The 16,397-nt window shown below is 37.7% G+C and overlaps 1 protein-coding gene across 1 annotated transcript; it reads right to left on the reverse strand.

The window, feature by feature from the left end:
• Nucleotides 1-6,520: 6,520 nt before the first annotated feature.
• LOC137729604 (protein SULFUR DEFICIENCY-INDUCED 1-like) lies at nucleotides 6,521-9,957 on the reverse strand. Its single transcript, XM_068468582.1, has 3 exons — nucleotides 9,694-9,957; nucleotides 7,322-7,690; nucleotides 6,521-7,246 (listed from the first exon to the last, which is right to left on the reverse strand). The coding sequence occupies exons 1-3, from the start codon at nucleotides 9,811-9,813 to the stop codon at nucleotides 6,845-6,847; spliced, it is 891 nt and encodes a 296-aa protein (XP_068324683.1). The 5' UTR covers nucleotides 9,814-9,957; the 3' UTR covers nucleotides 6,521-6,844.
• Between the last annotated feature and the right edge of the window lie 6,440 nt (nucleotides 9,958-16,397).

A 16,397-nucleotide genomic window follows, 5' to 3' on the forward strand; every position in this document is an offset into this window, starting at 1 on the left:
GCAGGTAGAGGTGGTGCTTATCACTATCAGGGTGATGCTGTTCCCTATGCTCCGGGACAATATCAGTACCCCCAGGACCCGTATTCACAAGGTGGTTATCCCCCGTATCCCAGCAACTACATGCCATATCCTTCAGCTCCAACGGGTGGTTCTCAGTGGTACCAAGGAGGACAGTATCAGCAGAGTGAGATTGCTACTAGTAGTGCAGGGTCTTCGAGACAGTTGGGTCAGCCCAGTCAGGGGCGTGGAGCTCAAGGTCGCGGTGTTCAATCGAGCAGAGGTCGCGGCGGACGACAGCAGGGCCAGGGGCGTATTCACAATATTTCCCTGCAGGATGCTCAGAACAACCCGGACTTGATTATGGGTACGTTAAACATTCTTGGTTATTTTGCTAGAGTCTTAATTGATTGTGGAGCTACACATTCCGTTATTTCTCATACATTTGCTCAAGTAACGCAACCTCGCCCCACACCTCTAGGGTACGATTTAGAGTTCGCTATGCCTAGAGGAGAGAGATGTGTTGTAGATTGTATGTACCCAGGATGTCCAGTGATAGTAGAGGGTGTTGTTATGCCCGCTGATCTTATCCCGTTAGATATTGTCGATTTTGATGTGATTTTGGGCACAGATTGGTTGCACTTCTATCGTGCCAACATTGATTGTTACGGGAAAGTAGTTACGTTTCACTGTCCTGGATTACCTGAGGTTACTTTTGTGGGTGAGCAGAGTGGGGTAAGACACGGCGTTATTTCGGCTTTGCGAGCGAAGAAGTTGTTGTCTAAAGGTTGTCAGGGGTATCTAGCTCATGTGGTGTTAGATGAGACCGTTCCTAGCAGAATTGAGGATGTGAGAGTGGTCAGACACTTCCCTGATGTTTTTCCTGAGGATTTACCTGGTTTACCCCCAGATCGAGATGTGGAGTTCACTATTGAGTTACTTCCAGGTACTAATCCTATTTCTTTAACTCCTTATCGTATGGCTCCCGCTGAGTTAAGGGAATTGAAAGTGCAGTTACAGGAATTAGTGGATAAGGGATTTATTCAGCCTAGTACTTCGCCTTGGGGCGCTCCAGTGTTGTTTGTGAAAAAGAAAGATGGGACTTTGAGGCTGTGTATCGACTACAGACAATTGAATCGGGTGACGATTAAAAATCGTTATCCATTGCCTCGTTTCGACGATTTGTTTGATCAGCTGAAAGGTGCTTGCGTATTTTCTAAGATAGACTTGAGGTCTGGGTACTACCAGCTGAAGATTAGTAGGGATGATGTTCCTAAGACGGCGTTCAGGACTCGTTACGGTCATTACGAGTTTCTGGTTATGCCGTTTGGGTTGACGAATGCACCAGCAGCTTTTATGGATTTAATGAACCGGGTATTCCAGCCTTACTTGGATAGATTTGTTATTGTCTTCATTGACGATATTCTGGTGTATTCTAAGTCCAAAGCGGAGCATGTCCGACATCTTACTTTGGTGTTGAAAAGGTTGAGGGAACACCAATTGTATGCTAAGTTTAGCAAGTGCCAGTTCTGGTTAGATCAAGTCGCATTCTTGGGGCACATCATTTCTGCTCAAGGTATTCTGGTTGATCCTCAGAAGGTTGCAGCTGTGGAAAGTTGGGAGCAACCACGAACCGTCAATGAGGTGAGAAGTTTCATTGGTTTGGCGGGATATTATCGGAGATTCGTTAAGGATTTTTCGGTAATTGCCTTGCCATTGACGAGGTTAACAAGGAAAGACGTTAAGTTTGAGTGGGATGATAAGTGTGAGCAAAGTTTCCAGCAGTTGAAGCATTGTCTTACTAATGCACCTGTTTTGGCACTCCCGGACGATAGTGGTGATTTCGAGGTTTATAGCGATGCTTCCTTGAATGGTCTGGATGTGTATTGATGCAGCATGGTAGGGTGATTGCTTATGCTTCGCGGCAGTTGAAACCCCATGAGATGAATTACCCTACACATGATTTGGAGTTGGCTGCTATCATCTTTGTGTTGAAGTTGTGGAGACATTATCTTTACGGAGAGAAGTGTAGGATCTTTACAGATCATAAGAGTCTTCAGTATCTCTTCACCCAGAAGGAACTTAATCTTCGTCAACGGAGGTGGTTGGAGTTGCTCAGCGATTACGATTGCACGATTGATTATCACCCTGGTCGTGCGAACGTAGTGGCTGACGCACTTAGCAGGAAGTCACAAGGCCGTATTAATGCGTTGTACGCTAGTCGTATTCCTCTTTTGGTGGACTTGCGTGCTACGGGAATAAGGTTAGAAGCAGAAGATCAAGAAGTGGCGTTACTTGCTAATTTTCAAGTTAGGCCAATCTTGGTTGATCGGGTGCTTGAAGCTCAAGTAGCTGATGAACAGACTCAAGAACTAATTCGAGCTCGAGATCAAAGAAGGAGGCGAGATCTCAGAGTTCGTGATTCGGATGGCATGTTGATGTTAGAGGGTAGAATGTTCGTGCCTAATAATTTGGATTTGAAGAAGGAAATTCTCGATGAAGTACATATCTCGGCTTATGCCATGCACCCAGGGGCAACTAAAATGTATCATACCATTCGACCATTTTATTATTGGCCGGGTATAAAAAGGGAGATAGCTGAGTATGTGAGCAGTTGTGCTGTTTGTCAGCAGGTTAAAGCAGAAAGAAATAAGCCGTTTGGATTGTTGCAGCCGCTTCCCGTTCCAGAGTGGAAATGGGAAAATATCACTATGGATTTTGTGTACAAGTTGCCGCGTACACATAATGGCTTTGATGGCATTTGGGTGATCGTTGATCGGCTCACTAAGTCGGCACATTTCATTCCAGTGAGAGAGAAGTATTCTTTGAGCCGGTTAGCAGAGTTGTTTATTTCGAAGGTTGTAAAGTATCATGGTGTCCCTGTGAGTATTGTCTCGGATCGTGATCCACAATTCACATCGAAGTTTTGGGTAGCTTTTCAGGAAGCTTTGGGTACGAGACTACTTTACAGTACGGCATATCATCCACAGACGGACGGACAATCCGAGAGAACTATTCAGAACTTGGAAGATATGCTGCGAGCATCAGTGTTACAGTTCAGTGATGCTTGGCACCAGCGGTTAGATTTGATGGAATTTGCTTACAACAACAGTTTCCATTCAAGCATTGGCATGGCGCCATTCGAAGCTTTGTATGGTAGATCTTGTCGCACTCCGTTGTGTTGGTCAGAGGTTGGCGAAAGAGTCTTAGTAGGTCCGGAGATTGTCGAGGAGACTACTCAAAATGTTCAGGTAATTAGGTCTAACCTGAAAGCAGCTCAGGACAGGCAGAAAAGTTTAGCAGATCGACATGCTACGGACAGAGTGTATAAGGTCGGAGATTGGGTGTTTCTGAAGTTGTCACCGTGGAGAGGTGTTGTGCGGTTTGGAAAGAAGGGGAAGTTAAGTCCCAGGTACATTGGACCATACATGGTCACAGAAAGAGTTGGTGAGGTAGCTTACAGGTTGGAGTTGCCTCCGGAATTGGCTAAGGTGCATAACGTTTTTCACGTGTCTATGCTCCGACATTATGTTGCTGATCCGTTGCATGTGATACCTCCTCAACCGTTAGAGATAAATCCAGATTTGACGTACAACGAGGAACCGTTAACGATCTTAGATTGGAAAGAGAAGGTTCTGAGGAACAAAACGGTGAATTTGGTGAAAATTCTGTGGAGGAATCATTCAGTCGAGGAAGCGACATGGGAGACAGAAAATAGGATGAGGGATTTGTATCCTAGATTGTTCTTTGACCAGTAGGGGTGTATTTGGTTGTTTTGAATTTCGGGACGAAATTCTATTAAGTGGGTAGGTTGTAACATCCCGTCCCGAGGTTATTAAAACGTACGTATGAATTTACGATTTTATCCTTAGATTGTTTTTGTCACGTTATTGGTTGTTGGTGTGGTGTGGAATGTATTGGATCACACCCACACACACACACACACTATCACTTTCCCGGGATTCCCTCCCTCTTTCCCTCACTCTTTGTCTCTCTCTGTCTGTCTGTCTCTCTCTCTCCCCGAGTTCTTCTTCTTCTTCTTCTTCTGCTTCATTCAACACACGGACACACATACAAACATACTCAAACCTTCACCAATCAAGAAACCAAGACCACCCTCGTGCTCGTGAGGCTGAGAGGAGTTCAGAGGTACCATTTTCAGGTAAGGAAACTATCATTTTCAAGTCGATATCACCATGGCCGATTTGAGCACTGTTCATGCAAACCTAATCTAGCTTGTTTTAGGAAATTCTAAGCTTGTAGTTGTGTTTGTGAGGTTCCCAGGAGCTTGGGAGTGTTTCGTTGGACGAGTTTGGACGTTGGGATCGTCCTGTTCAAAGTTGGCCGAACTTGGATTGTTGTTGCAGGTATGATCTAGTGAGTTTTAGCTTGTAAAAGTGGTCTAACGTGATTCTACTAGTCCTAAGCTTCATTTTGGTATAAAGATCGTGAAAAATGGTTCAAAAACGAAGGAGAAAACTAAGTTTGAAAATTTCCTAGTTTTCCGGCGCCGTCGCCGGAGAAGAAAGGGGAATATTCCGTTAAGTTAACGGAATATTCCTAACGGCAATTGACGGCGTCAGTTAAGGTTAACGGAATATTCCGTCAGTTTAACGGAATATTCCTGACGGCGTCAGTTGACGCCGTCAGTGTGCATGGCACGTGGCCGCGCGTGGGGGCGCGTAGGTCCGTGCCTATTTAGGCGCGTGGGGGCGCGTGCGGGGTCCAAAAATTATTCTAAAAATATGGGTGTGATCCTGAGGTTGTGTAGAGCACGTTGGTATATTCATTTGTCCATTTTGAGCAATGTATGAGAAGTTATTACGAGAAGTTAGTTATGTGCCTTTAAATTAACGTTTTCGTAGCTATTTCGCGTATAGGTGATACGTATCCCGAGGACGAGCGTACACACTCGAGGCAGGGGGGCTACGACCCTTCTAATTATTAGTGAGTGGGCTTTTGTTTTCCGTATATACCTATATACATTTATATTCCCAGAAATTAAATAGAAAAGGTTATTTGTTTTATGCCATGCATCATATGAATGTCGTTTACGCATCATCGCATGTATTAGTAGTGGCATACATATATATATATATATGTGTATTTGGTGCTGTGGACGCACAGGTAAGTGCCAGGTAAGTGGTATTCATGTTGTTATGCAGTAGTAGTTTGAGATGTTAGAGAGCTCATAATCTGCACCCCCGGTGTTAGTGCTCCCGCCCGAGGCCAGGGCACAGCCTTCACGTGTATGTTCACCAGCACCGCATGCTCGCCTTGGATCCAAGTTAGGTGCAAAGCCTGTCGTACAGACCACATTAGGTGGTTCCGACTCGTAGGTGACCCGCGATTTATCGCCCAGCTTCACGTGATCGTAGCACTAGAGCATACATATATATATTACACCCAGCCTGTCGTACAGACCACGTTAGGTGGTTCCGACTCGTGTGCAGATTCAGTATTGAGTTGAGATTGGAGCTCTATATGCAGCCGTACAGGTCATGTTAGATGACTCCCGGCTGCTAGATTATATGTTATTGATGTGAATTACGCTTGAGCATTTATATTTGATTATGAGATTCTGTTGTGGCATATTCTCGAGCATGAATGGCATATTTTGGAGCATGATTGACATATCTATACATACGTATATATGTTCATTTTCTGGGAAGTATACAGGTTTTACGGCGAGGGGTTAGAATGTATTTTGCTAAAGAGTTTTCAAAGAGCTTTGTTTTTGCCCACTCACACTTTTGTTTTTGCGCCCCTCCAGGTTCTAGTGGTCTAGCAAGTTCGGTGGTTTTTCCCAGAGGGCGTCCCGGCATTTCTGACAGACACTCACCATTGTAGGGTCACCTTCGGGTGTATTTATGTCGTATCTTTTCCTTTTGGACTGTTGTAGACTTGCTCTGAATTGTGTCTCACATACACTAGCACTTGTTTTAGTACTTTATATACTAGTTTTTAATTATTCGTACTTTTATATTACTATCTTCATAGCTTCCGCACGCGCACATGGCTACGTCACCTTCGTGTGACGGCCAGCACGCCTTGATCTCGGTCGGGGTGTGTCATAAATACCATTTGTAAAAAGTATTTAAATAATACTTGTATTTCCCTTCGGCAAATAACATATCTTTATCGTAGAAATTTCATAAAGCCGTTCAATGTCTTAATTTTGATTTGAAGATTATCCCTAAGGAAGGAATGCAAGTATTATTTAAAAAATGTATCCATATAAATTATGTCTTTTTTTTTTCTCTAATACCTACGATATTATCTAGACTAAGGGGTGGGGGATGGGTTAAGCCTCACATGAGCTAGCCATAATAATTTGGTTATGTTGCCTTTGACAAAAATCAAACTTAAGATCTCTTACTTACAAGTGAAGATGAATAACACTAAGTGGAAAAATAAATCAAACATATTGACAGTTAATCATGAAATATTACTTGTCATCATATTGACAGTGAATCATGAAAATATTATTCATCATCATAACCGTTAATTTGTTTAACACATATGAATCTTAAACAGTCGCTGAATTAAATAAAATTTGGATACCAAATCGAGAACCACTAAATTGTTGGTTCCCAATTCACTTTCTCATTACCAACTTAACTCTCTCCAACACAAACTTCATCTCCCTCACATTATGTACAAAAGGGAATTTATTCTAATTTACCCACACAACACCAACTTTTCCTTTTTTTTTTCTTTTTTTTTTTTTCTTTTTGGTGAACCCAACTTCTCTGTTTTTGTTGTTGTTGGTGGTCCTAACTAATCACACACACTTTTTAAATTTTTAACAGAACTACATATGAACAAAAGAACAAACTATTAGGTATTAGCATGCTACTTGATCTCTAAATTGAGAGATCTCTTCAAAGATGGGAAGCCTTTTAGATCTAAACGGACCCCATTCATTCATCAATTGCTCAAGCCCCTTCACAAAATCATCATCTAGGCTCAATACATCCAATGACTCTGGCAAACAATTCATAGACCTCAACTCCATTAGCAACTCGTCCGCTCGTTTCCTCGACTTGCTCTCCTCGGATCCTGGAAGTCTACTGTGTACCACGTCTTCGAGAACCAAACGGGCCTCTTCGTGTCGGCCCTGTTTGATTAGGCATAGGCCCAAATTACATGCCTTGTTCGAGTCGGGGTCAATCATTTGGGCCTTTTGATACACGACCTCCGCCATCATGCAGTTACCCTTTTGCATATAGGCCCAACCCAAATTGCCCTGTAAAATGGATCCAAATAAGTCACATTACATGTTACTAAATTATGAATCGAGGCAATTGACAACATAACACACCAGTAATCTTGAGGTCTCTTGCGTAACCGAAACCTGAAACTTCTTTCCGTGAGAGCGGACGGTTTTAGTTGGTCTTCCGTTGAAGGTGGCGCCTTGGTATACCAACCTAAGCTTCCTCTTGAGCAAGTCAATTTGCTCCTCAACTTTGCCACATTTCTTGTACAAGTCAATGAGGACATTGTCAATTGAATCTTGGGCTTGTTTGGAGCAAAGGCCTCTAAAGGACTTGACAGCTTCAATGGCCTCCCCAGTTCTGTCCAATTGCTTCATCACCATAGCCATGTCTTTTAGGGCACTGTCCACTCTGTCTCCTGCATTTATTGCCTTCCAAAACAAAACTATTGCTGCCTCTGGGTCCTTTTCAACTAGCTGATAGCACACAAAAATTAGGTTTGGTAAGAATTAAAAAGTTGGCCTAATTTGGGCCCTCATGGACAGGCCCATAAAATAGAAGAAACTGTCACTCTCTCCCTGTTTTTCACAGACTGGTCCAGATCAAGTGGGCCAACACTAAACAGATAGACTGCGTCAAAATTTATTATTACATTTATGCCTGGCAGAAAAGAAAAAAAAGTAGTCAGCCAATTATTTATGATCGGCGAGATTTGGCGTAATGCATGTATATATAATTAGTTTTTATCTTTGTGAAAAAAGAAAACAAATGAGTTAAAAGTTATGGGAGGATTTGCATGCATACCCTAGTATCAATTATGACACCTAAATAACGTTTGAAGTGGCTTAAACTTCTAACTTCTAACTTCTATCCAGATATCAACTTAGCTAAATTAGTTAGAACATTGTATTCTCTATCTCTATGATAAATTGCAAAATATTCACCGTGTGCAACGTTTAAAATTCCAATATAGGTAGAAAAATCGATATGCAAGTCTATTGTTGATATATCAATTGCATTCGACAAAAATTATAAACATTTGTAATGAGGTGGGTATATCAACTCATTCAGATTTAATCGAAATTTATAAAAAATAAAAAATTGCTCAAGAAAAATTAAAAATTTTGAAATTTATAATGGGTTCCGGCAAATTATTATAGTGAATAAGTAAATATCATCGGTATTTATTGATTATCCTATATCCCGCCGATATAGGTGAAGTTTGCAATTCACTCACCCTTTCTATATTGATTCTTGATTTTTTTGGATATTTCGACGAAAATATCGATAATTTTGCAGATATTTTAAACACCGACAGTGTATGCGCGTATATAAACAACTTATATTCTTCATTCTACGAGCCCAAAGTCAACTATTTCACAAAATTTATTAATGATTAAGCTATTTGGTTTAACTAAAGTATGTATTTTTTTTTTTAGTACAACTATATATTTTTACACGAAGAGAATGACGAGTTTGGCTAAACCACGTAATAGACAACCTAATTTAGTATTCGAATTCGCTATCCACGAGATTCGAACCTAAAACCTCTCACTTACAAATGAAAAAGAATACCCACTAAACCATAGTACTGATTTGAAAATAAAATATGTATTTAATTATGGGTAAAACTTCACTATTGCCCAGGTGAAGATACAAATACCGTAATCAATTACCACGTAAATTAATTATACATTTGAGATGTGATTTACACCTGTGAAAGACATTGAGATCTGACTTACCACTCAACCACATATATACAACCTAATTAATTATTAAAAACATCCATAAAATTATTGAAAACCGAGGTCGATATTTCGATTCCATGGTAGGCAATAATCAGATGTGAATTTGGGAATAGAGAAAAGAGAAAGTGTGTTTGAAGTTTAATACAATCATGTACTTTTCAATTGATGAGGTGTTTGAATTGGGAAAAATTAAGGACATATTGAAGCATCAAAACAAAAATGTTTGATTTGGTACAACAATAATCTCCATGGTAATTGGAGTAGCTGGAGTCAAGCCAAAAGGGCGCGCAAAACAAAAAAGCAGATAGAAATGAGAGTGTTTTAAGGATGGATAGCTGGAGATCTATCTTTCATCTATTTATTTTTTTTTTCACATGACTTATAGCGAAAAATATATGTTTTCTTTTAGCGAGATAGAAAAATGCAAATATGCAGCTAAAATAACCTAGCCATAGAATTAAGCATGTAATTCAAACTCAATTCCTACTAATCAAACTCATCATATCCGGCAAAAGCAAGATCAGAGTTTTTATGACATGAACCAGCTTAAGAACTGACCAACGATGACCCCAAAGACTAGATTTCGGACTTGGCCGTAATCAAGTTTGCTACAGCAGTGTGTTCCCTTCTACACACCCAAACTTCGAATTCTCTTTCTCGTTGTTTAGATTTTTTATCGCTATGATAAGAAAAACGGCTCAATTGAAAGAGTACTAAGTTTGGGAACGAACCTGAGCATGTTTGGCTCTAACATAAGGACCATCACCAGCAGGAACTTTGTGAATAACATGATAAAGATCATCTTTCTTCCCTTTTGTGCTGCAGCTGTTCATCTTCCAACTTCCCTCCATTCTTTTTTCTTTTTCCCTCTTAATTTCTCTGGATTAATTGGCTGCAATAATATTAATAAAATAAATAAATAAATAAAAACAATAATATTGGAGGAGCTGCTGGGTCTTCTGACTCTTCTCTCTCCCTCTGGAAAGAGAGGAGGAGAGAAATCACGAGTCCAATTTATACAAGCACATATCTGATAATATTTTAGATTTGTAAGATGATCATGAACGTTGTGGTATATCACGACCCGATTCATCTTTGTAGGTATGTTCTCACGCACCAGCCAATCGACTAGATACAACGTGTTGGCCCGGAAACGTATCAAGCTGAAATTCAACCTTTTTGAGATTAAATGGGCTCCGCCCTAGGGTTAATTTGTTGCGATTAGCCAAACAAGATCATATAAGTCGTGCAAACCGGTTGACAATATTAAATGTATGTACATTCCACTTTAATCATTTTGATTAGGGATAATGTAATCCTGTTCATGTGATTAGTGAAAGTTGAATCTAACCTACGGCATAAACAGATCTGTCGTCACGTTTTTCTCGGTAATTATTAAAGGTGGGGTTAGTTTTTCAATTACCTTATTATTATAAACATATAATTCTTCCCTACGCTATAATATTTCAATTTTGGGATGAACTTGGACGTGATTATGTTGAGACTCTTATAATAAAAAACATCATGTGTGATCGATGAAAGTTATACGAATGTTATAAATATGTATATATTAAGAGAATTCTTATACATACACGACAAAACGTAGTCTCTGATTATATACTCAATGTCATCTCTTGTAAAGTTGACGATTACACAACGTTGATACTTCTGGCCCAACTATGGTAACCCTTACATGCATGTCACATAGCGAATGCTAGATTGCCTTTTATTTATTGTATTTAAGGATAGATTAGCATCAGTGGTCTCTCTTTTTTTGTACCAAATTCATGCGAGAGGAAACGGCTATTTTGTTTCCTTTCTTAATCATGAACCGTAATTATTATCTTACCACTTAATCCTTATTAATTAGTGCGTGTCCAATTCAATTAACCAAGCTAATTACATTGCATTCTACGTCCAAATTAAGAAATGAAGAGGTGTGTGGAAAAACAAAATAAGAAGAAAGTGTTAATGCCCTGCGGTGTTGGGGGAAAGGTCTGCGAAAATATATGGATGAACCTGGACAGGTTCATTGGACTAGTTAGGAAAAATGGTTCCAGAAGAGTAGACGTATCAAAATTTCATATTGTTTGTTTCTATAGTTCAACTATATATCTATCAGCACCGCCTTATAACATTTGATGTATGAAGAACTTGTTTCAATTGTCAGATGAGAAAAAAGATCCAAGTTGGCTCTCAAACTTCAATTTACCTTAATTTTGTGGAGAGAATGTTTACGGTATGAATGTTGTTCACTGTTACGCTTTGTGTCAATGATATAATGATATGCAAGAGAGAAATATTATACTTAAGATTATGCTATTGTCTATTAGCACGAGAGTTCACAATAACAATGTATACGTTTCTATGCAATCTCATCCTCAAAGCAGCAAAGACACCCAGTTGCCTAGGTATCGAGAAACTGGTGGAGTTGGTCTTAAATAACATGCTCTATTAGTTGTTCTTTTAGAAATTTTCACATACAAAGTCTGCTAATATTAAAAAAAATAAAAATAAAACTAAGATCACTTTGTAATAATAAACAAAATTTCACAATTAAAATCATTTCAAATATGCCAACTGAATAAATTATCGATTTTTTTATTTTCTCAAACTAAATTATTAAAGTGTTTTTGTTGGAAATTTATAACTATCGAAGTGTTTTTCTTCTAGTTCACTATTTTTTAATAGAAAATATATGATCATCTTTAAAGGAGATGTCAAATCTTAAGTGGAATGCCACGTAATAAAATTTGAAGGCAGATAGGAGCTCCAACCGATATGTCAATCCTATGTGGATTGACATATCTATTGTTGTTGTCAATTTTGGCATATGAGAAAATTTGATGTCAACTTATTTTTTAAATGTTATGTTTTGTGGGTCCTAGTAATGCACCAATCATAAGTCATGAAAATTAGTTTTTATTTATTGTTTTGAAGAGTGGATTGTTTTTATCACAAATGATCTTTGAAATTGACATTCGCCATCAAGATGGCCCATAAAATTGAAAATCAATCAATGTGGTCATTCTTTCACAATTCTGTTAAAAATTTCGTTAAGTACTGATGTGGCACATAAATGGGTCCCATAAGTCACTTTTTCTCACAAATGGTTCTTAAAATTGACCTGCGACATCAAAATGATTCCTGAAATTGATCTGCGACATCAAAATGGTCCCTAAAATTGAAAATCGAATAGTGTAGTCCTGTAAGTAAGTGTCCTAAATCAATGTAGTCATTCCGTAACAATTCTGTCAAAAATTATGTTATGTGCTGATGTGACACATAAATGGATCACACAAGTCTAATTAAATTAAAAAAAATTTACAAATAGGTTGAATAATTTAATAGTTAATAAATGTTGTGAACCCAAAAATCCAATCCTGCAATCACCTCCAATTCCAATCCACATTCCTCTACCTCCTTCGCTATCTATTCTCTAAAAAAAAATTCTCAAAACACCCATATTTACACACTTAGACAACCTCCACCAAATTGAACCTGGATCGAGATCATATTTGGTGACGACTTGGCTAATTGACGACTTCTGGGACATTACCGTTAACATTTAGGCGATCAACATTCTCACAACCTTAATCTTGGAAAGCTTGTCCGGCGCTTCCCTGATGGTCTGGTGACTCAAAGAATGACAAGGTCTGCCTTAAGATAATGAGGTTATAACCGAGGTTCATCTATTGTTGGTTGAAAACTATTTCCAAACCCCTCTTAGGCCTTGGTTAAGCCTTGTGCCTTTGAGAATTTATGTAAGAGATCTCTTTTTAGAGTAGGTCATACTTTAAGAAAAAAGAGTTCTATGGTGCAAAAAAGTATTTAGACAATTTTTGTAATTAATTATTAAACTCACATCAACAAATAACAAATTTTTTTTTTATAGAATTGTGGCAAAAAGATTATATTGATTTGCGAAACCTATTTTCAAGACTACATTCATCGATTTTCAATTTTCGGGACTATCTTGATGGTGTTGGTCAATTTTTAAGACCATCTTGATGGTGTGAGTCAATTTCAGGAACTATTTGTGATTAAAACCCGAAAATCTTGTGGGGCCCATTTATGTGCCACATCAGCACTTAACAAAAATTTTAACAGAATTGTGATGGAATGACCACATTGATTTGCGACATTTATTTTCAGAAACTACATTGATTGATTTTCAATTTCAAGGATCATCTCAATGGTGAAGATCAATTTTAGGAATCATTTGTGATAAAAACCCTTTTACAAATATTAATCGAATAGAAAAAAACATGAGTCGGAGCAAAATAAAATTTGACATACATAAGCCTTCCAATTTACATTTATTTATTTATTTTTTATACATCTTCACCGAAAATGATCTAATTGAGTTTTGAGGCATTGGGGAACGTGGTTAAGATATCAACTTTGATGATGCAATCGCAATTGACTCCTTTCTGGCGGACATGATGATGTGGCATTTAAAAGCAATTCTTACCTTGCAAGTTGCAACAGCTCTAAGAGTTTTTTTTTGGGAAAAAAAAATTGTTAGTTTAATTGGTGAATTTATAATTTTAGCCACTCGGTTTAGGGTAGCTATTGATTAAGAACGTTAAAATAACTCGTTAAAATGTTTTAAGAGATAACTATTGATATATTTTAAAACTTAAAATAAATATATTGAGAAAAAAAAAAACATAAAATAAATAAATGTAATTAGACCGGGTACATTTAGCTAAAAAAATATCAGTACATATTAAATTAAAAAAAATATGAGCACATATTAAAATTTAAAAGTATGGGTACAAATTAAAATAAAAATAATATTGGTACAAATTTAAAAAATGGGTACAAATTACAAATAGAAATATATGAAAAATACTAAAAATATATATTTGAAAAAGTTTTATGTTCTTGAAATTGACATAGCACATATAATTTAATATTCAAATAATGATATGGAAAAAACCTTGATAAAAAAAATAAATTTCAATTAATGAAAAATTTTAGAGATGAGAACCAATTATATTCTATTGGATTCATGGTCCCTGTGGTGATAAGGTATTCGGAAAATTGCCCATATGGTAAAAAAATTAAGATTTAAACCCTTGTGGCAAAACTTATTAGCAAATTTAATCTAAATGTGAGATTTCTATTAAACCTCAGTTAAATCCTAATTTTTAGCCTTATTCTCTTTTCCCTCTTTATGTCTGTGTAATTGTACCTGCTCTTGGCTCACTCTCCAGGCTCTCACACATTTATTCTCTGTTAGCCATTTTCTTTCTGTCTTTGTAATCTTAAAAATGTAAGGATTGTTGCAGTCCTATTAGATAAAAAATGTGATTGTGTAAATCCTAGTATATCTTGGAATATCTCTCATATTCCTATTAGGAGTAGATTACCTATTAAATGTTGTAATCCTAAAGGGTAAGGAATTAACCTTCCCTACTACTAAAAATAAAGGCACAATGGGGTGGAATAACACACACCTCACAATTACACACCTCTCTCTTCTCTCTACTATTGCCGCACCTTTCTCTCTCTCTATGGCCTCCATAATTGTTAAGTAAATTATGCCTACAACACGTTTTCAGCACACTCTTGACTCTGCTCTAAAGAGAATTTATTCTTCAATTAGGCAAGTATTACGTTTTAATCATTCTTTTTATGATTAATCTACATGCTATTGATTCAATTTAATCTTTCTATGTTGAACGTGATACAACGCATTGGAGATGCAATTCCGGCTTTCCGAGAAGAATCTTCTAAAAATTCAAAGGCTTTTTATTGTTTTCTGCCAATCAGGTACGCTTAAAATAAAGTAAGATATTTGAAACGACCATGAAGGCTTTTTATTATTCAGCATTCTAAATAATTTTAAACTGAACATTATTATTATTATTGCTTCTACAATCGACCCTATATGGTCCGATTTATTGAATTAATTAAAACCTGCAGTCCATTAATCTGACAATTAATCCAAAATTATTGGCCTGAAGCTCACTTTTGGACATTAACAATTCAATATTTTATTTCTTTTCTTTGAACCATTGACTCACTTTCGTAGTCCTGAAGTGCTCACACTTGAGTTCCTGAAGCAACTCAAATCCACTACACTTAGTTGTATATTGCATTCTGTTTCTTCCAGGAACCTCTGTTTTATGAACTAAACGTTCCTAAACCAAATTGAACCTGTAGTTTCAAATTTAGTGCCTTTGAAACCCGAAGTTTTCATAAAACAATACACCCATGAAAACCCGAATTTTTCATGAAAACCATGTCTTAGAACCTGAATGTTCTAACTTTGATGCTTATGGATGATTCATTCCCATAGCACCAATCACAATATTGTTCCCTCTAAATTCAATGGATTGTCGAACTGTCACAAGTTTGATTTCCCATATTTGGACGTTTCTAATGTAAACCACTCTATGTGGGGTACAATACGTGAATCTCCACTTGACTATCAAGAAGCTGAGAAACCATTGTAGCTAACAATGGCATGGAAGAGCTGAATAAGCCTCTACCATGATCTTCATTCGAAGACTTATACCCAAAGCATTACAAATGGAAATACCTCTCGAACGAGGATTCCATGGCTCTTTGGCTCGCTCCTACATACCGTTTAATCATGAAAGACATTGCCTGAAGCACACCATGATTACGTCCATGAATGAGTACAATTATGAAGTTTATAAATCCGATCAAATTTTGACTGGAGAATACTTTTCTCATCCTTCCATGTTTCTAACTCGCCCCTGCAGCAGCAGTGTAGAAAGCGGAAGTTTACCAAATTCTCAGATCTGATTACTACCACAAACATATGGTAGAATCAGGGCCTGCCAAGGTGTGGCATTATGCCCGAAGCATGATCCTTGGTATCTAAGACCTAAAACTTAAAGAATAAGGGATGATATTCCCGAACCTCAACCCTGTAGAATCTACTTCCGTCTTGATGGAGTAGATCATTGGTTATGTACTGTTTGTGCCCCTACCAATGTTGTTGAGGAGTACCATTCTCATAGTCAATATGTGAGATTGATTTTGCTTTACCGAACATCGTTGGAAGAGCAGAATTTTGACATGGATGGCCTTGTTGGCCGAATCTCCTTAGTAAACCACTTACTTCGGGAACATTTTTCCATGTTATTAGATTCAAGCTTGGTGTATGTTTTACTTATGGATAATCTTATTGATATTGTCCTCAAATATGAGTTAATTGAATCATGTTTCTTAATACATGTGACCAATTCAATTAAACATGTGATTAGGTAGGAATGTGGGAAAGTTAGTTGTCTGGATGAATGCGTACTACGCACACTAGCTTTACACCTAAATCACATCTTTAACAATGACTTCATGTCTATCCAACCTGATTAAGAGCATTGACATGCTCCTCATTGTATGAATGGTACTGCATCACCATTTAAAGGACCTTAAATTCTCCATGTAGTTTTTA

Source organism: Pyrus communis, chromosome 3 (assembly GCF_963583255.1).
Source record: "Pyrus communis chromosome 3, drPyrComm1.1, whole genome shotgun sequence".
Lineage (NCBI taxonomy): Eukaryota > Viridiplantae > Streptophyta > Magnoliopsida > Rosales > Rosaceae > Pyrus > Pyrus communis.

Excerpts from the sequence above, each read along its gene's own strand:
- LOC137729604 (XM_068468582.1), bottom strand. The coding sequence starts at position 9,813 with ATGGAGGGAAGTTGGAAGATGAACAGCTGCAGCACAAAAGGGAAGAAA. Across the intron at positions 7,691-9,693 it reads TTAGAGCCAAACATGCTCAG|CTAGTTGAAAAGGACCCAGA; the intron begins GTTCGTTCCCAA and ends GTGTGCTATCAG. Across the intron at positions 7,247-7,321 it reads AAGAGACCTCAAGATTACTG|GGCAATTTGGGTTGGGCCTA; the intron begins GTGTGTTATGTT and ends TCCATTTTACAG.